The sequence below is a fragment of the Telopea speciosissima genome, chromosome 1 (genome assembly GCF_018873765.1).
Source record: "Telopea speciosissima isolate NSW1024214 ecotype Mountain lineage chromosome 1, Tspe_v1, whole genome shotgun sequence".
Taxonomy (NCBI): domain Eukaryota; kingdom Viridiplantae; phylum Streptophyta; class Magnoliopsida; order Proteales; family Proteaceae; genus Telopea; species Telopea speciosissima.
This window is the reverse complement of record NC_057916.1, coordinates 9,470,440-9,491,291: the sequence shown is the minus strand read 5'-3', so window position 1 is coordinate 9,491,291 and position 20,852 is coordinate 9,470,440. Positions and strand designations below refer to the sequence as shown.

Here is a 20,852-nt window from a genome sequence, read left to right as displayed (position 1 = left end):
TCTTATTAGGGCAATTTTAATTTTTTGCAAGATAGATTTCTTTTGACTCATTAAAGAAAAGACTGATGATGTTGAATGATTTTGTTATTATAGTGAACTGCTTCTATCGAACAAATAAAGGGTAAGGTCCCCACCAGGAGGGGGCCCACTGACTGCATCCCCACCGTGAGTCATCCGACGCGTTGGAGGAGTAGCACTCATCATCTACATAACCACGTGGCAATAATCCTATGGCAGAGAAACGAATTCCAGATCCAACGATTAAAAAGAGAGGGAAGAGTCAATGGGTTTCACAAGCAAGAATGAGTTTGGCGTCTTTATATGGTTATACAGGCAAATGCTAGCGTTACAACTTACACGTGGCGTTTATTTAAATAACCAGACTCTCTCAACTACGACACATAACACGACTTTAGGCGTGAGTCGCAAGCATTTCCATTTTCCGAGCTATATATAACCCCACTGGGGCCCCATTTTATTATTTGTATCATTTCATTTACAATTGCTTCTTCCTTGAGAAATTTCCGGCAAATTTTTTTTCCTTTTGTTGGAGCACTTCGGCTGCTTAAACCTGAAATGGACGAAGAGCCGGCAGCGGCAGCAACGGTAACGGCAACCGGAGGCTGTCTTATAATCCCGGTCGAATTACTAGAGCTGCGACGTGGTTCGGCGATGTTGGCTCCGAGGAGAGGTAATAAGGTCAAGAAGAGAATCTTTGATAACATTGTCGAATCTGTTCTCCTCTTCTTCCAGCAATTCATAGTGAACAGCTGACGCTAATCAAACAAAACTCTTTTTTTTTTTTTTTTTGTCTTTTGGATTTTTCTCAATTTTTTTCCATCCATGCCCCAATAATTTTTTGGTTTGGGAATTGGAATTGTAACTTTGAAAGTTTGTTTCTCAGCGTTTTGCGCTGATTGTTGTAAAGTGTTGTAAAGATATTTTGAGAATTTCAAGTCCTCTTTTTCCTCCACCTCTCTATCAGCCAAAACAGATCCGATTAACGTTGATGGTTTCATTGATGAGAGATCCAATTTGAGCAAGGGAGGCAATTAATAGGTTCTAAACTAAATTCTGCGTTTTTGTTTCACTTCTGAGTTTCGATTCTTTTCACTATAGTTTTACAATGTCCAAACTTTCCCAAATAGGGGAACAGAAGTTAAATATTCCAAACTGGGTCACCCCCAACTCCCAATTAAATCCATTAATTTAGAATTTAATGTGGTTAATTAATTATTCTTCTAGTCTTTGTTCTTTGCTTATTTAATTTTACCTTTTGTAAAATAATATTCATTATTGACAAAATCCCACTGTAGTAGAACTACTTTTGTATCTTTAAAAGCTCTAACTGTCCGGATACTAAGCCTATCAATGGTTGTCCTCGAATCAGTAACAGTTAAGTTAGTTATCGCAATTCGCATCTCCAATCCTTCTCTCCTTGCCACGTTCGTCAACACCATCACACTAACCAACGCATGTCCCAACGACATCTTTTGCCACTTCTACTTTCATTGACTTCTAAAGGTTTTTGCTTGCCCTTTTAGGGCAAGAATTCTTAGCAGTGGCCTTTCTTTAGAGCAGTGGAAAGAAATCACCGAGAGTCAGCAGAACCTTGAACAGTGGAAACCAGAGTAGTTGAAATCAAATTCTACATGCCTACCCTTCCTACTCTTAGCCCTTGCTTGACATCAATGAAAAAAGAAAATAAACATAACCCTAAATTACAAAAAAAATAAAATAATAATAATTCTGAAAATGAGAAAAATCATGCACTTGTAATATATGGATTTCTTCGTGAATGTCAATTTACATATGGATTGGAATAACATCACATTCATATAGATGGAACGATAATATTTGTCTAGAAGTGACCCACTTTACAATTTAGTTATAAAATAGCTCATATCAATCTTCTAAACACCCTCTTATCATGAGAAACACTAACAAGAGTACTGTGCAAAAAATATTAGGTGATAAAGAAGACACCCAAAATGAAGGAAACTCAAAAGAGATATGAACAAAAATTAGGAGATAAGGAGAAGACCTAAAAGGAAAGAAAACCCAAGGATAGCATCTCCCATATGAACAAAAAGGATGCTCATCCAAGATTTTCTTGTTGGACTGAAAAGGAAGGAAAAGTACTAACAAAGGATGCTAGCAAGTACCTTTCTCCGCTTGTACACATACTTGCAACTCTCAACCTTGTTCTCTTTCTCAATAATCTTATTCCTTGGCTTACGCTTATAATAGATGCCAAAATATCTATCTTTACAATTACCATCTTGATTTTCCTTTTCCTGTAGAATGAAGACAATTAATTGCCACCAAAAGATCAGGTCGAAATCTTCAGTAAATTTTCAAAGAGCAACCTAACCATTGCACCCAGGTCCACCCTTTAGTAATTTTCACAAGATTCAATAAAAATACCTTCAGAAATCCAGAAGCCATCCCTGAGTTTTTCAATAGTCGTGCAAGACCTACAGAAATGATGATGGAAAAAGATATTTACAAAAATGGATAAACCATATAGATACCAACAAGATTAATTGAATGAAATTATTAGTGTATGCAAAAAGGATTCTTTAAGACATGCCTCTTGATTTCCCTATTGTCAGAGAATCGGTGACGAATTTCTGATACATTGTTGTTCCTTCAAAGAGCAAAAGGGGAAAACCCAAAAGCTTTAATCTTTCTTCATGTGACATCTTTGTAAACCCGAAGGAATTCTCCCATGATTGACTTAGCTGAGGAATGGCAGGCAAAACTAATCTTTCCACCCCCAATTGATTGAGCATCTATAAATCAGAAAGAAAAAAAATCGGATTTTTACAAAGATTTCTCTATCAAGCTCTTAAGCTTTCAAAGAAACATTACCAACTGATGAGCTGTAGTTGACAGACATACCTTCTCTAGCTCATTCACAAGAAGACGGCACATACCCTGCCGCCGGTACTGAAAACAGGTCCCAATTAGAGGCATCTCTGCAACCGCTACACCATGGATCCTGAAAGCGAATACAAGGATAAAAAATGATAAACATGAATACAAAATCAATACTCTGAGCAAGGAAAGTGGAAAATCTGCAGCAAATTACCTCACAGTGGCCACACATACCACTTCATCTCCCTTGTGCAAAACCATGGTATAGAATCCATAGAAGTCCAACCGTTTGAATTTTGATCTACAGAAGATTGAAAGAAACTCCCTAAGACTCAGTATCCAAAATTTTTGAACTCGCTCCTAAATATTTGCTGAAAATTACTTACAAATTTCATTTTACTTCATTGTTCACATACTTGCTGTCCATTGACTAGTTACAACGTACATAGATCAATCAAACGAGTAAAAAGGGTGCCAGAAAAAACAAATTCTCCACAAACCTATCATATCTTCTAATTTTCTCTTTTCTCTTTAACCAGGCTGTCATATAAGGAAAATCAAGAAATTTGGATCCATGGCAGCTTGCACCATATGGCTTTTAACCAGTTAACACCACCCCCACAAAAAATATCCAAAAACAAGAAGATCAGCAAAAGGTTGTGGGCATCTTAATTTTGAATCTCAAACCCATCAATCCCTACGGTTTTTAACTATGGGACCAAACAAAAGGTTTTGGGAAATTGGAAGAAAATATGATGCTACCTTTTAAAATAAAAAACTACACAAATGCAAAAGGCTAAAACCAGTTGACCAGTGCAAATGAACATTATATTCACCTCAATGAGTGCAAGTACTTCACTTTCTCGCAAACATGGACTCCAAGGTTGCTTTTTTGAGAAAACCACCTTTCTAAAGTTCTAAATAAGAGGTACATCTCTAATGCAGAATTCAAAAACATAACCCCAATTTTGAGTTCAGTGAATTGATCTCTATTAGGTTTATGACAGAATTTGGACTTGAAACCAATAAATTGACTTGATTAGGTTAAGAACAGGTCAAGGGATTAAACAAACAGAAAGGTTATTAATCAGAAAACCCCGGAATATTCAAATCAGAAGCTTAGGTTTAGGAAGAATTTTCAATATTTCAAAATCAGATCACAGAATAGAACTTGAAAACAGATTTTCTACAACTAATAGGGTCTTATTGGACCAGTAATGGTTCTCAGAATTTTCCAGGGATCAGTTGCAGGTATTGACAGATCACAGAATAGAACTTAAAAACAGAAAAAAACAGGAATGATTTAACAGAAAACTGAGATTATGAAAACTCAAGAGTAGAAGAACAATCAAACTTAAAGTGCCAAATTGATGCAAGTAACAGAAAGTGAACATATCACTAGAATCGAATAGGGAAAGAAGACTAAATCTCTGACCTGTCTGAAACCTCATTAAATTTGTCACTGCAAGGTATTCCTGTTTAGAATATGCAAGAACAATGCCAGTCCTCACCTTTGTTGTTTTCAGCCACTAACATCCTCCTAAAATTGACTCATGTAGGTTCTTCATCATCCCAGTAGTCATCCTCCCCATCAGAAGCAACAGCATTATATACTCCCATTTCATTCTCATCATCTTCTTTGGGCACAACAGCAGCACTAGTTTTCTTGATTGAACACTTTTGTAGCATTAGTTTTCTTTGGACACTGATAGGATCTGTGACACTTGTAGCACTGTATATGCCACAATTATCGTCTATGGGAGCATTGCCTTATAGCCAGACCAGTAGATGTCATCCCTATTGTTTGTTACTCTAGTCCTATTGTTACTGTTATAGGTATTACACTTCTGGTACTCCCTGGCTAGAAAGTTGGATCTCCTAGATGGCTGGTCCAGCTTCTCTTCAGCTTTTAAGGCTTTTTGGAAACAGTCATCAACATCATATAAAGTATAAATATGGCTTTCCGAATATCTGGTTTGAGCCCACTTTGAAAAGAGTGCCTGTCCTTCCTCTCGGATACCACAATTAGAATATAATTCACCAAAATTTTCCATGTGTTTAGTAATAGTTAGTCTACCTTGTCAAAGAGAATTCAGCTGATCATAGAGTCTGTTCTTGAAGTCTTCCATGAGATACTTGGCTTTCAGTTCTTGTTTCATCTCCTCCCAAATTATGCACTCTTATCTTGTCGATATGCAAGCCTCTCCTAATTACTTCTCCACCAAGTTTTACCATGAGCTGTGGGCTTAGCTCTTGTATGTTGTACCCAGATGCCCACTGAGAGGGGTTGAAACAGTAGTGACTAAAAACCGATTCCAATTTGCTCGTTTCTCAACTAACTCGTTGGCGCCACTATCACTCAAGCATATTCACATACATGCCACCCACACACACATACGGCTATTACCAGCCAGGACAGCAGGACTATCACCAGTCACACATCATGCAGCCCATCCTTACCAACAAACCATCTTGCAACGTACTCACAAATATGCAGATATAAAGCCACACACCACGAGACAAAAATATACGTAGTTCGGCAAGGTGCCCTCATCCACGGTACAAAATAGTAGCTTGGGGTACGACCCAAATCCTACCTCTGTATAATGCACAATACAAAGTTCTGCAACTACAACTGCAGGGAGCTACAACTCCCAATTTCCACAACCACAACTGTGAAGGTGCCACAACACCTGGTTTACCCAGCATAAAACTAGGAGAGCGCTACAACACCCCACTTTAGGTAGCTACAACTACCAAGGAGCTTCAACCCCTGTGTCCAGCACCTACTGAACACCCCAATACAAAACGAGAGTATGCTTATATATTTTACTCCAATCACAAGCAAATTGCAATGTACAAATCCCTCCCGATGAACTACAAGTATTCACCTAGGCATTTAGTCAAACATCTAATCTACAGTGAAGTACATACAATGGGATTTGTCAAAAAAGGGGTTACCTATGCCAATGGGTAACCTATAGAGATGTCGTAGATTGAATGTCTTCAATTGATGTTGATATCCCCTTGAGCGGCTCACATACACCGGTGCCTCTTCGTCACCAAAGCTTCAACCAAGTTGTCACTTGGGTTACTTGAAGCAACTCACAAGAATCACAAACCTTAAGTTTGTATTCTTCCTTTCTTCTTCTTCTCTTCCTTCTCTACTCTTCTCAATAGCCCCCTTCAACTCATCGGCTGCATCTTAACATGTTGAGACCTTCAATGGATGTTCCTGAGCAACCTAAGCCTTCCTTGAGTCTTCTACACAAACCCTTGAATGTGCTCTACAATGCACAACATCAATCCTTCCCTAGTATACTTGAAATCACCAATAGAACATGGGAGGAATGGGATTCTAGAGTTTAATCTTCTTGGAGCTTCCTCTCACTCTTTTTCTTCTTCTCTAGGATTTTTCCTCTTTTCTCTTAGTAGTTCAACTATTAGCAATACTCAAAAATTGATTTTAAAGAGCCATAACCCGCAGCCAAAAACGGACAAGGGTGAACAGCCCATGATTCGACCATATTCTGCACACTGTAGGCAAAACAGCCATAATGCACTCGTCAGGTGTCGAAATGACTTGATACTGGCGGCATTGGAAAGAAGACTTGAAGATCCACAACTTTCAAAGAAATAAGCCTCCTCTAATTTTTCCTGGAAGATGCTCAAAAATCCATCAAAAACACATGAACCGAACCAGTGTCGCTGCTCAAATTCTGGTGCCAGCCAGCCTTAATCCGGCATTGGCCAGAATCCATTTGGAGCTGGACAGAACCATTTTTGAGCAGGTTCTTGTCAGAAGCCAAGAGCATGTATCCTTTCAACATCAATCGACATTTGTTCACTCAAACCTTCATATCTTCCTCATAAACTCTGATTGTCCCAATTATTTTTCCACATGAAAGCCAACTCAAAGGGTTACAACTTTTGTGTTTTCACCAACAACCCAAAATCAGTGCACGGATCCCGAAATGGAGATTGATTCCGACTGATGTGCAGACAATCTTGCTTCACCATACACGTCATGCCTAAAGATCAAGCCATACTTTCCACTCCGATATCGGATTAACCTTTTTCAAATTTTCTTGCAAAGCTAACTCAAATTTTCCACTCCGATTTCTCATGTTTTGAGCTACTCCAAATTCTAACAAAAGGACAGCTCAAAAAATCTGTGAAGTTACTGCTACAACAGAAAGTTGCAATCTTCCCCACACAATAGTAACATTCACCTTCTACAACACCTTCTCACCTTCAGCAACATAACCTCATGCACACTAGGACTTGAACCTGCATCCTCATCATGCCAAAACATTTCTCAACGGCCAACCCATGATGATAATGCCAACTGCATCATCCTATTGACAATTGTCAACCATGCCAACTAAGTCATCCATCTCATTGACACTAACAACGGTACATGAAGCCTTTGCTGACTGCACCAGCTCAACCATGATTAACAATCAAATCTTCAGTGTCGCTTTCTTCCTCGGTGTCACTTTTTGTGTTGAGACAATATAAGGTTGACACCTTGAATGTCCTTACCACTCTCATAACCATAATACATTGCCATTAGGTGGGTATGACTTGGTCACTTCCGCTACATCATCTTCCTCAATAGTACTAGAAACCACTGCATTCAATTTCTGTCACATAGGGCAGAATTTTGCAACATGCCCATACTCCCGTAAACTAAAGCACTTAGTGTTGAGAGTACTATCCATAGGTGCTTCCTTTATTGTCGGTAGCCACAGCAGCACCAAAGGATCATCCTGTAGGGGCAGTAGTGGTAGTAGTGCAATCTGTGGGCCTATCCGAGACAACAGTAACTATAGAATTTCTGCTGTCCTCCCTGGCTTGAAAGCCAAATTGTCTCATAAGAGGCTTTAGTATCTCCTCTGCTCGTAGAGTTTTTTGGAAAGAGTCCTGGAGGTCGTGGATATCTGTTACTCCAATTCCCTTTCGAATTTCCGGCCTCAATCCCAGTTTGAATCGGGACATCAGCTGGTCAACCTCCTCCTCAATACCCATACGTGACACAAGGGCATTGAACTGATCCATGTAGTCTACTAATGATAGTGCACCCTATCACAATGAAATTTAGCTGATCATCCTCCTCCTCGGTAGGCCTGGTTCTGTCCTCCCTCCCTCCTACACATGCACCGCTTGAGCTCTGAATCACGTCTGGTACATGATAATTCTGCCAAAAAAAAAGACTAAAGAAAAAAAAATACATTCTGTAAATTTACACAGCGAATTAGCTGTGTATTGTCTTTCCAATTGTAAACTCATACCCTTAAGTCATACATTTTTTGGCAAGATGATACATCTGTCACAGAGTTTATAATTACTTATGCCATTTCCTGGATAAGAATAGCTTATGTGAGTCCTAAGAATCAACTGACTCAATAGATGATAAGATCAGCTAAGCTCAACATATTGAAATCGCAACAAAAAAACAAAAAAATTATTCTTATAAAACAAGAGATACCACACATAAATCCATAAAGATATATTCTGTTTCTTGTTTTCTAAATTAAAACTCTTATGGAGTAAAATTTTACTTATTTCCAATAGATACAATAACAAGTACATGGAATAAGAATAAGCATTTACAACAAAGAACAAGCAAAAATATTCTTATAAAACAAGAGATACCACACATAAATCCATAAAGATACATTCAGTTTCTTGTTTTCTAAATTAAAACTCTTATGGAGTAAAATTTTACTTATTTCCAATAGATACAATAACAAGTACATGGAATAAGAATAAGCATTTACAACAACGAAAAGCCAATAAACATGAGCAAGTAGCAGAAACAATGAGGGCTTACTTTTTATTTGAAAGAATATCTGCAACAAGATTACTTTTTGATCGAGGATCAATGACAGGTTCAAAGCAGTCGTGCATGATGTCTCGGGCATGGGATAGCTTAACATGACTATCAATCTTTGGTGGTGCCTCAAGAAAGCAAATATCATTTCCCCCCGATCTCAACATAGTCCAGCAAAAGCCTTCAATGCTGGTTGGATTTGATTTGCCAAGAATTTGACGAAGATGCCAAAATATCTGAAAAGCAATAGGAAATTTTTAAGGAACACTTAAAACCAATCACAAAGGCCAAAAAATATTCACAGAAAGCTAAAATACAAATATATTTAAAATAAAGCAATAAAAGTCGGAATTTTTTCGTCTGCCATTCTTCCAATTAAAATTTGACACCCAAAACAGTAGTTAACACACTACCTACACACCCGTGCACACACATAAGTATTAGCCAACAAGTAATAAGAAACCAGTCAAAAGCTCTTAACGCAACCACAAGGACACAAAAAAACTGATCAAGTCAACAAAGATAGAATGGCCATTTTTCTAGGAACAATCCTAACAATTTAAAACAAGTTTAGAGCCTGGTATATTTCTACAATAAAAATTGACTTCAAAATAACATGAACTGAATTTCAGCACAATGTAAGAACCTAATGCCACAATTCTGACTGATTATTTTTCTTTCTTAAAGACGAAAGAAAATAGCTTTCTACACTCAACGCTAAACTAAGCCTTTTCCCAACTAAATGAGATTGGCTACAGGGATTCTGTTTCTCCATTCAACAATGTTCAAGACCATGTTAATTGTCAACCTGAGGCCATTCATATAGTTTCTGAACATCTATGCAACAAGAATTCAAATGAAATCCATACACGCTTTAATCGACAAGCAAAGAATTCGTCAAAAATCCCATTACTGATTACACAACCAATTATAATCATTTAAAAAGGCTTGTATCCTAGTCCCAATTTTTGGGTTCCTAATCTTATTTTTCCTTCCCAGCCTACCTAAATATCTAGTTATTCATCCAAAAAAGAAAAATCTATAGTCCTATATCTTGAAATCATTTTCAACTAACTCGTTCCATACCCTTTTGATCTCTCTTAATTTCTCAAGTATTCCATGATTCCATACATACCACACTTCTCACTAGTGTCGCACAATAGTCTTTCTGGTACATGTTAAAAACATCTGAAATTAATTTCTTTTTTTATAGATATCTAAACTTAATTTCAATTCTTAATCTTGTTTTGTAGTATCTTTTCTTTTAAATTTTTCTCGAGAAATTTCATAGTGAGGTCTTTGTTGGAGGGTTTCACTTCGAGAAATTTCCAAAGATTCTTAGAGAAGTATTTCAAGACCTTATTTGAAAGAGGTCATTTCGATTTGGACAGCAACCGTATCTTTTTCGATTAGGACAGCAACCATTCCAGCAAGGACTGGAATATTAAACTCAGTATCAAAGCTCCTTGCTGGTTTGAGAGTTAACAGGAAGTAATCTCCTTTCAAATTCTTTTTGGAACCTTACAGCTAAAGAGGATTCCAAAGGCAGTAAGAACGTGTAAGGATCCTCACTGAAATCCAGGAACTTCAACCCAAAGGACAATAGGTGGAGTTTGTAGCTGCGGGGTTCAAATCGATGGAAGATTGGGACAAACAGCACCACCGCCAGGTTTCGAAGCAGTTCTCATTCTCTCCGTGATCTAAGCCTTATTGGAGATGAAATCAAAACCATGTATGTCGCTTATTGTTCTTCTATTAAGTGCCTGAAACTTACTGCCAGAGGTAGAGTTTCTGCTGAGATCAACAAGAAGTCATATACCGCAAGTGCTGAGCAGAACAGTTCTTCTGCAAGGAGGTAGGACAGCTAGGGTTGCTCAAGTGTCCTTTATCAACTGTGTATGATCCTGCGTTGATGGGGTTGCAGCTTTTTCCTTAACTCAGAATCTCGAAAGGTTATTTCCATATTGTCTCGCTGAAAGGTCTATGACCTAGTGTAAGCTCTCTTCTTTAGCTTATACATGTTCTTTTGTTTGTGGAATATGATAGTAGAGTTGGTAAAGTATCTCAGTAGTGACCTCGTAGCTTGAGATGCATGCTTAGTTGGTTTTCCTCTTATCTGGGATGTTTCGGGGTAACTGAAATCAGTACTTTTGTAACTGGGAAGGAGTGACTGGGTTGAGTGTGTGCTCTCCATTTGGTTTGGGTATCCAACCAACTTTCCAGGCGTGAATTGTGAATATGTCAGAGGTGAATGGACCAACGGAGTCCTCTAATGCTCAAATTTCAATTGCAGACGATACAAATTATCTGGACTGAGCATACTCTGTGAGACTGTCCTTGAGAAGTAGAGAGAAGTTAGGATACATCAATGGAGTGATTAAACCTCCTAGTCCTAATGACTCTACTTATCCGAATTCTGAAGTAGGAGACGGAGAACTCCGCTGTTATGACAAGGTTCATTTTTTCCATGAGGACATTTGATGCGTAAGAAAACGGTAAAGGAGATTTGGGATTGTGTTGTTCTAACTTTTGACCATGAAGGAGACTCTGCAAAAGTCTATCATCACCTACAGAAGATCATCAATATGAAACAAGGCGAGATGTCCATTTCTAAATATGATAAGAATATGATAGGTTTCTAGGAGGAGTATGATCACTAAAGAGACCTCCAGTTGACTAACCCAGAAGATGAGGCCAAAGTTTACAAGAGACAGAACGTATCCTGATCCTGCTTGGTGGTCTAAATCAAGATATAAACATATCAGAGTTCAGATTCTGGATAGGATCCCCCTCCCATCCTTGGATGAGGATATGTAGATACCTACAGAGAGAAGAGAGACGAAGAGTTGCCATGGAGATAACCTTCCCAGCTGAGAGATCATAGTCATCCCTTGAAAAATCTGTTTTAGCCTCCTTTCATAAAAAATTGGCTCGACATAATAAGGAGACAAGTCAGGACCTCCATGTCGACCATCCCAACATCAGTTTCGTGGAACAAGAGGTGGCATGACAGGAGGGGGCCGAGCGCATAGAGTGGTTGCAGATAATGATTCCTTGACAACAGCTCCAAATATATTAAAGCCTTTCGCAGAGTTATGGTTCAGCTGGGTGGGTTCCTCTCCTACTACTTCCTCCTCATTTGCCTAATCTAGTACCTCATCCGTTGTCCTTCATGCCACTAGTGCAGCCTTTTCCTCCTCGTGGATCATTGACTTAGGTGCTACCAACCACATGACTAGTATGTCTCAGTGTTTTGATTCCAATCTATCAGTTCAGGTAGAGATGAGGTTAGAATTGCCGATGAGTCTCTTCCCTCCATCTTTGGTAAAGGTAATTTGCATGTTACATCTACCATACCTCTTGATTCTATCCTTCATGTTCCGAATTTTACTACTAACCTTTTCTCTATTTGTCACCTTACAAAGTCCTAGAACTGTAGTGTTACATTCTTTCCTTCACATTGCTTGTTTCTGGATCTGTTGACGAGGAGGGTTATTGGCTGTGGGCATGAAGAGAATGGTCTTTATCTGCTCAACCTACCTCAGTCCAGTATAGCCAAGCAATGTATGTACAAGAAAAGCCCCAGCAGAAGTAAATTTCAAAACCAAAAAAAAAAAGCTTCCTGTATACTGATACACACAATTTTTGTGGACCCTATCAAAACTCTAATCCACCAATGGCTTTATCCTTAGAACTCAAAATCATAGAACCTCAATAATCTTACCCAAAGTTCAACACTACTTTCCTCAATTCATTTTAGATCTCACCTTCAACAATTTACAAAATAAAAGATTAAAGAAAAAAACAAATCAACAAAAATAATACCTGAACTCCCAAAGCAGAACTATGTCAAAAACATTACCATCTCAACATAGATTGTCAATATAACCTCATCCATGTTCATATTTTATCAAACACAAGAACCTTGCCTATGCAAACCGAAAAGATTCAAATAACTGTCAAAATTTTCTTTAGTGATAAATAAACATCCACCAACATGTTAATGGATGAAACTAATGTTCAGACAGAGCAGCATCTTAACCAATCAAATTTTATTACAGAATGGTGCATCTAGGTGCATGGCATAAACACATTTTGTTCATAGAATTCAGAAGTAACAAAAACAAATACATCGCCCATAAAATAAGAGAACCAAAGTACTCTTGAAGAGTGAAACTGATAGATCTAGAAAAATGATAATGTTGACAGAACAAGGTTGCAAAGGCTGGATCTCATCAGTTGTCCTAATTCACACAAAAAAAAGGTAAATAAGATAGTAAAATAAAAATGATTTGCAAGTCCAAAACATTAATATGGAAGTTCTTAGCACAATGATGCAAATACATTGTCAAAAATGAAAAGGACAAAACTTGTAACTGCAAAGCGGAAATACCTTAAAACACTTTTGGCTGCAAAAGTTCCGCTGCTGCCACCTTCCAGGGATTGGCAATTCTCTTTCACTCAGACAATCCATATGGTCTACAAGGTAAAATAACAACAGAGTTAGTCCCTGAAAAAAACATTGACAGCACAAACATGGTTATGAGTGCAGTTCATACACACATTGATTTGTGCATTGATAACAACTGCAAGTGAAGGGGCGATCATTGCTGCTGGAATCTCTCAAGCCACAAATGCCACATCGACAAGATGGACAAAACCAGTTTCCCTTTGGAACATGCTAAAAAGCCAAAAGTTATAAAAATGTTAATCAGAAATGAAACTGTAAGCATTCTGCATCTTGTAAGATCTGTAAAAATCTATTAAGCAGCGAATGATATCTCCAACAGATTCAAGGTAGAGATTCATTTATATTATATATCCACATCAGCAACTAAGCATAATTTTCCACTTGAAGCAGCCAATTTTTGCCCTATGTTCTGTAATTGGTTCCAAATAGTACTACCCCAAACAACCTGATTTCCTTCAAAATCCTTCTGTTTCTTTTCCTCTTAGTTTGTGGTACAACCCAAAATTCCTGACCTAGAAATTTTGCCTTAAACCAATATTTTTCTCCCTTTTAGTAGGTGTTGATGCAATAAATCTTTCAAATCTTATAAACTTATATTGTTGTGTTTTGAAACTCATCATATTCCGTTCTGTTGACAGGGTATTGACAAATGACAGCCTAGGAATTCAAAATTTTAGGGCTGAACTACAAGGAAGAAGTGGTGGTTAAAGAGGAAAGACAAATTATTTAAACAAGTACAAGAAATTAAGGGGAAAAAAGGGAACCAGGAACTATTATAGGCTGCCGTACCCGTGAACAATATTTGAGAAAAATAGAACAAACCAGAATCTGGGATTTAGATACACAAAATCAGTTTAGATATCTGAAGATCTAAACTTAAATCAGAGCTCAAGGAATCTGCCACAAATTCAAATAGATAATCATTGAATACTGCAACCTACATAGATATGCTTAAAGAAAGCCTTGAAGCAGAGGCACATTTCAGGTTCAAACATATTAACTAATGGACCAAAAAGGGAGAAATTTGGTTTGGTTTTAGCAAATTGTGAGAAAATAAATAACAATTATCTGGCATTTACTCTTGAAGTTGCAGACAAAAGAAACAAACCCTAACAGCAAACACATTGATGGCACAATAATAGAAACAGTGCAATAAAAACAAAACAATTGAAAATATATAGAACATTAATGACAACTAGGGAGGATATTCCTAAGAGCAGCTAGAAACTTCCAACTGAAGCCATGGAGGATGACCTCAGCCAACCCTAGAACCCACAGGCTTATCCAAATATAAAAAACTAACTCTTTTTTACTCATTCCAAGCATCCAGTTCTTATAGTGCGAGTAAAATCTCAAATATAAATGATAATTAAAAAACAAAAAAGGACTCTCTGATTGGGACTTTCAATATCCTGCCTGACACAGCTTAGAAACAAATCTTAAAACTTCTAAAATCCTCAAGTGCATATGAACTTATGCCTACAGTTGAATCTTACAAATAGGCCCTTTACACATTTAAACACAATATGCAAGCCCAACTGATACATAGGCCCATAGACACTTGAAATTACTAAAGTCCACTGCAGATTAACCCATTACCAATGTTTTTAAAAATCGGACCAGTCGTTAGACTGTTCATGCACAAAGGTCAACTGTCCAACCATCCAGTCCAACAGGCCCAACTATTCTCCAGAAAAACATATATTTTATTAGGATATATACTATTTATGTAAGCTGTGATAATCAGAGGCATGTGGTGGCACAATTACTAGTCGTTGGTGCTTTAATAGAGAGGTCTCCAGTTCAAATCTCCCCAGGTGCAGCTACAAAAGTCATGATTTTTTTAAAATACGCTACTACTGAAGGCTATGATGGTTCAACGGTCCAACAATCCAGCCTGAACAATCTGAACGGTAGGATCCTTCAAACAGGACGGTCCATTGACCAGTCAACGGTTTTCAAAGGACAACCGATTAGGTTGTTGAAATGGACTGTCCAAATGGTCAGGCCGCAGTCCAACTAACCATCCAACAGTCTGTGGAAACACTGCCCATTCCAAATAAAAGCAAAAACAACAACATATTCTTATCCCAAATAAATGGGGTCAGCCACATGGATCCTTGCTCTCCAATCAGCTCCTATTCGAAGGCATATATGAAATGAGGCCTAAGCTAAGCATGTCTTTCCTCACCACTTCCTCTATGGTTAATTTAGCCTGTCCCTGACTCTTTTAGCTCCCTCAATCTGAATCAAATCACTCCTCCGTACTAGGGCATCCCAAGGCCTCTGTTGTACATGGCCATGCCACCTCAAACAACTCTCTCTAAGTTTATCATGAATCGGAGCTACTCCCACCTGGTCCTAATATGGTCATGCCTTATTCTATCCTTCCTAGTTTCCCCCACACATCTCAACATCCTCATCTCCGCTACACAGTTTATTTATATGACAATTCTTTACTATCCAACATTCCGCACCATACATCATAGCCGGTCGAATGACCATCCTATAAGATTTTTCTTTAAGCTTTAAATGAATACGCTGATCACACAGCACTCCGGACGCACCTCTCCACTTCATCCACCCTACTTTAATCCTTTGGGCAACATCATCCTCTATGTCACCTTCTTTAAAGAAGATAAAGTAAAGGTAGCCCCTGAAGAGCCACAATTTCTGAATGGAACGCATAAAGAACACAAACCAATCGTTCCTTTGATCATATGGAAAGAATCAGCTAACAATTTCCAATCCCAAAGATTAATTAAGATTTTCACACTCCTAAAATTGTAACCTGATCGCTGAACTTCACCTTGATCCTATTAACGAAAGCCCATCATCAAATGAAATGACCTGCCATCAAATAATGTATTGCATCTCCTCCCACCCATTGAACATCATTGACCCAAAGCAAACATTATTGCAGGCTTTGTTGCTTAATGCTTGCAAAAGTTTTGGTAGGACAATCTGGAGAATTTTGGTCTGAAGGGCCCTTACCAAGTTGCAGAAGTGGTGGTAGGCTTTTCCAGGAACATTGGTCTGTGGGGTTCAATTCTTGGGTTGAAGTTTATGCCACTAGATAGGGATAGGGTTGGTTAAGCAGTATGAAGGGTTAAAACAGTACCATTATGGATTAGGTAGGATAGAAGTTATGTTCAGTCAACGTTAGAAATGTTGAGTGAGTGATTTTGGTGACTAGTTTTATTTTGTGGCTCAACAAGCGAATACATGTGAGGCTGTATGGCAAACTTGAATTTAATGAAGAATATAGTGTCATTTTCCCCCCTCAAGCTGCTACTTCCTATTTGCCATTTTCTGTTGACTTACAGCAGATCACTTCACCTCATTATCAGTGCTCTTTCACTTTTTTTATTATCAGTTCACAGTTACAGCATCTCCATAACCTAGACAACCGAACCCTAAAACAATTCCATGAATACGGAGATGGTCTTGTCCACACTCTGTAATTTCTGTCCTGCCAAGAAAAGAACTCATTCCAGCCATAGTTGTCACGGCGTCTAGGTGACCCACGGCTTTGAAGGCATAGTTTTCAAGGCGGACGCCTTGGCTTCCAGGCACCTTGACGACTAGGGTCGCCTAGGTGGGCGCCTTGGTCACCTTGTTGGTGTCGGCTTGCGTCCAGACACCCTCCAACGCTTTGGGTCACCTAAACCAAAGTCAAAAGATTCAAGTGAATGACCTAGGCCTTTGCAAAACTTTGTACTCCACCCGAGTAGAAGTAGGGTCTCTATCCAGTTTTGAACTGGTTAAAGAAAACAACAAGATAACCCAAACACAAAAGCAAACATTTTTTGTTTCAGCCATTTCCAATACTTTGGAGTTTGGCCAAACGCAATACTCTCTCAAGTTATGATTTAATCCCACATCCGTTTAAACTTTGATTTGTAGAGGACAACCCACCTCACATGTTTCTGAACCTATATCAGAAAAAGTAAATGAATATAGGAATTAGGAATAAAAGACAAACCTCAAGCCGAACGCAACTCAAATGATATGAGTTAAGGCAGGAATCACAAAGAATGAGCTTTCCTCCATAATGACAGGCCAAACATATACTGTCACTTTGAGGGTGGCCATTGTATCTCCTTCGCTTTTGAGGACGAGATACCATATTTTTAAGCCTGACCTTTTTATCATAAGCAGAGAAGGGCAGACGTCCATGGCAGTATGTAATAACTTCATCAAGTTCCGGTAAAACATCAAATGCCTTTTGGACTTCATTGGGCTGGGCCTCCACATTACCATCAACCTGCTGGAATTTCTTCGAGGCACTTCTTCCTCTAACTATACTACCTTTTTCTTTGATCACACAACCCTTCCCCTTCCTTTTCTGTTGACTACAGACAGGATATCTTATACCTCCATTATTCTCAGATTGATATCGTTTCTTCCGATTGTGTCTTTCAAAAACTGATTGACCGACTTGCAACATTGAAGCGTCAACTTTAAAATCATCTTTCCCCCTTGAGTTATGGACTCCAAACTCATTATCCTTACCTCCGTGAATTAAAAGAGGTTCCAACTCGCTCATTGGTGCTTTTCTCTTAACAGACTGCCTCTTGTGCTTAGGTGGAACAAAAGATACCTTTCCTTCAAGCTGATGGAAGCACGCAACGGAGGATGAGTTTGTGTTATCTTCTTCAACATTTCTTGGCATTAGGAAACCAGCAGTCTCTTTCTCTCTTTCCCTGTTTAAACTTTCCACAAGAATCCCTTTATCCTTAGGTTTGCTAGTTAGTAAGGCCTTTGATTTCTCTTTCATCAAGTTTCCATTGTCTGACTTCTTCTGTTCAGATGAAACAGCATGAGATTTGCTTACTTCACTCAGAAAGACAGAATCAACAGGGAATCTGTTCCCATTGCATTTCCTTACAGAATTGCTTTGTGTGAAGGCAGCATCATCCACCATATCTTTCTCCTGAGTTGATTTATTAAGTATAAATTCAGTATACTTAATTCGGCGAGTTATCAGGTGTTGCAGCTTCATTAATTTGAGTCTCATCTTAAGTGACTGCCTTTGTTCAGGCAGAACACCACCATGACAAGAGCAATCAATAGGGAATCCATGACAGTTGCCTTCCCCAATTGCCAGGGCCTGCAAGCCGATATTATCTTTAGTTTTATGCGATATCTTTGAATTCCTTCCCTTGGTAACAAATTGGTTTCTTTCCTTCAGAGTGGTATCACCTGTCAATGCATCTCTCCCCCTTGAACAGTATAGATCTTCCCTACTCACAGCTTCATGGATGCCTTGAGATTCCAACTGCAGATCAACTGATCGCTCTTTCTCCTTGCATTGAACATGAGGTGTTTTTCCTCTGATCTGAGGCAACTCACCAAAGTGAAAGCCATTTGAGTTACCTCCCATAAAACGGGTACTGCTGTGTAACTGCAAAGCAACATCAGTTTGCTGTGAATTCACAATGTGTTTTCCTTTATTTCCAGAGACGCCAACCGGAAGATTACAATGTCCAATGGTTTGCCGACTACATTTAACAAAGATTTGCAGCAGGAGCTCCATTAGGTACTTACCCCACAAATTCCGAACGCCAGAAGTCCACTCCGAAATCTTATTCACAAACCCAGCATTCAACCTTAAATGGAACCAAACCTTCTTCAAAAAGGAAGATGAAGGCTCATCGCTGTCAATCTCGTCCACCAATTCCATCAAAACCCAAACACCCCTCTCTCTCCAAACACCCAAGAACTCGTCCCACGTATTGCTAACCTGCAAATCCCTCACATTGATCTTGAGCTCATTACCCTCATCAGGAAAAAACACAGAACGCTCCTCTGCACCTTCCTCCCTGTCGAACACCACCCCTTCCCACCATGCGTCTTTAAAAAATGCATCAACACAGAGTCCATAAGTGAAGTTGGGTCTGCAAATATCAGAAAGGGAAGGTAGGGGTCGGATACGCCCACGGTAGGTAGAAGGGACCCGGCAACGGCGATGGTAGAGGCCATCCACTGCCTTGCTGACAGATATCTTCTCAACAAGTTTTAAGTCACTTGTATCACAAAAGAGTTCATCGTATTGAACATGACGGCATAAGTCAGAATCAGCAACCACAACTCCAGGACGCCATGACCCTCTCAAACCCTCCTTAAGTTGCCTCACCTAAGCATCAATGAACAATCCATCACCATTATAAGTTCAAGTTAAACTCTATGTAGAAAGTTACAATAAAATCAAACAGAGAAAAAGTTCTGAGAAACGAAAAAAAAAATGCCAAAAATCTATGGAGCTCATTGTTTAAATGAAGGAATAAAATAAGAAAACCACATTACAAAGATACACTGGAAGCTTGAATAAAATAAAACCGCAAAGCCATCAGAGCTAGTAAGAAACGGACAAACGGAAGAAAGAGAAAGAGATTGATTAGAATACTTACCTCGACTTTCTCATGGAGAAGGAGCTTTCTTTGGTTCATGGAGATTGAAGAAAGCCAAAAGTTCACTTGTGAAAAGGACTACTTTGGCATTACCTGAGTTTCTTACCGAAGGAAGGAGAAGACACAAGAATGAAGTAAAAGAAGAAGACAAGAGAAGAGAAGTGGTAAATTCTACGAGAAGGTTCGATAAAGCTGGGGCAGGAAAGTGTAACGTCGTACAATCCAACGATTACTGTCACTGTGCATCATCCGACGGTGGATATGGCTTGTGATGGAAAGATTTCGTGTATACATACTCCTTTTATCCTAAAGTAGAAAGACCAATGAGGAAATGACAACATACCTCTGTAACGGAAAGTTGTAAAACTTTTTCCCGTTTTAAAAGTTTGAATTTTCCCGCCTTTGCCTTTTCACCATAAAATGTAACTTTTGCCTTAATGACGTTTGATTTTTGCCTTGAGGTCAATTTTGTCTTTTTCAAAATAAAAGATAGAAAGGAAAACCATTAACCGAAAATGAAGAAGAAAATGATATCACCCATAAACATGATTAATTTCAAATCAACCTTAGAAATGACATAGTTAGATAGAAACATTTTAAACAAATTAATGCATTAGATAATGGGCCTAAAGATGTACCGCACACAAACCTAAGGGTCTTGCAGCCCAAATTTGTTTAGTAAAATCATATGACAAAAATGAATGCATGTGTTTATATAATACTAGTATAAGATGGCAATGACATTTATAGTAACGAACATGGCATATTTCATCATGTAGAAAGAAGGGCTTAGGTTAGGACAAAACCTTAACTTGGGCGAATAAATGGGCAAAGTAATTATATAGTATTGATCTATGTGTATGACTTAATAAATATGTACAAAAAGAGATGAAAGAGAAAAATACCATTTTTAGAGCTCGAAAATGGCTTATCGAGTGATTTCTAGAGAATTCCAACACTTCCACGGCAGTCCAGGTGAAATTCAAAGTAGTTAGAATACAACAAAATTATTATTATTATTATTTGATTTCTTGGGGAATTTCCACCCTCACTAGGATTTTATGTGATTCCTTTTAGATTTCAAACCTTCTCCAAAAGCTCAGGGCATCGAGGGACTCAAGGAACTACCTACAATAGAGGAAAGGGAAGGAAGCTCGATAGGAGTTTGGGAATTGGTGAGAAATGAGGGAGGAATGCCTCCTTATTTTGTAGGAATCTAAGGAGGATCCAAGATGATAACTTCAGACAGCAA

At 38.5% G+C, this 20,852-nt stretch overlaps 1 protein-coding gene across 1 annotated transcript; it reads right to left on the bottom strand.

Annotated features, from left to right (window-relative positions):
• Nucleotides 1–2,141: 2,141 nt before the first annotated feature.
• Nucleotides 2,142–19,639, bottom strand: LOC122657063. Its single transcript, XM_043851861.1, has 10 exons — nt 19,601–19,639; nt 17,173–19,326; nt 13,280–13,397; nt 13,071–13,195; nt 8,717–8,952; nt 3,095–3,181; nt 2,905–3,004; nt 2,594–2,795; nt 2,428–2,477; nt 2,142–2,297 (listed from the first exon to the last, which is right to left on the bottom strand). The coding sequence occupies exons 1-10, from the start codon at nt 19,637–19,639 to the stop codon at nt 2,142–2,144; spliced, it is 3,267 nt and encodes a 1,088-aa protein (XP_043707796.1).
• Nucleotides 19,640–20,852: the final 1,213 nt, after the last annotated feature.

Excerpts from the sequence above, each read along its gene's own strand:
- LOC122657063 (XM_043851861.1), bottom strand. The coding sequence starts at position 19,639 with ATGAACCAAAGAAAGCTCCTTCTCCATGAGAAAGTCGAG. Across the intron at positions 8,953-13,070 it reads ACAAGTTTTGTCCTTTTCAT|ATATTTTGGCATCTTCGTCA; the intron begins TTTTGACAATGT and ends ATTGCTTTTCAG. Across the intron at positions 2,298-2,427 it reads TGGCTTCTGGATTTCTGAAG|GAAAAGGAAAATCAAGATGG; the intron begins GTATTTTTATTG and ends TTCATTCTACAG.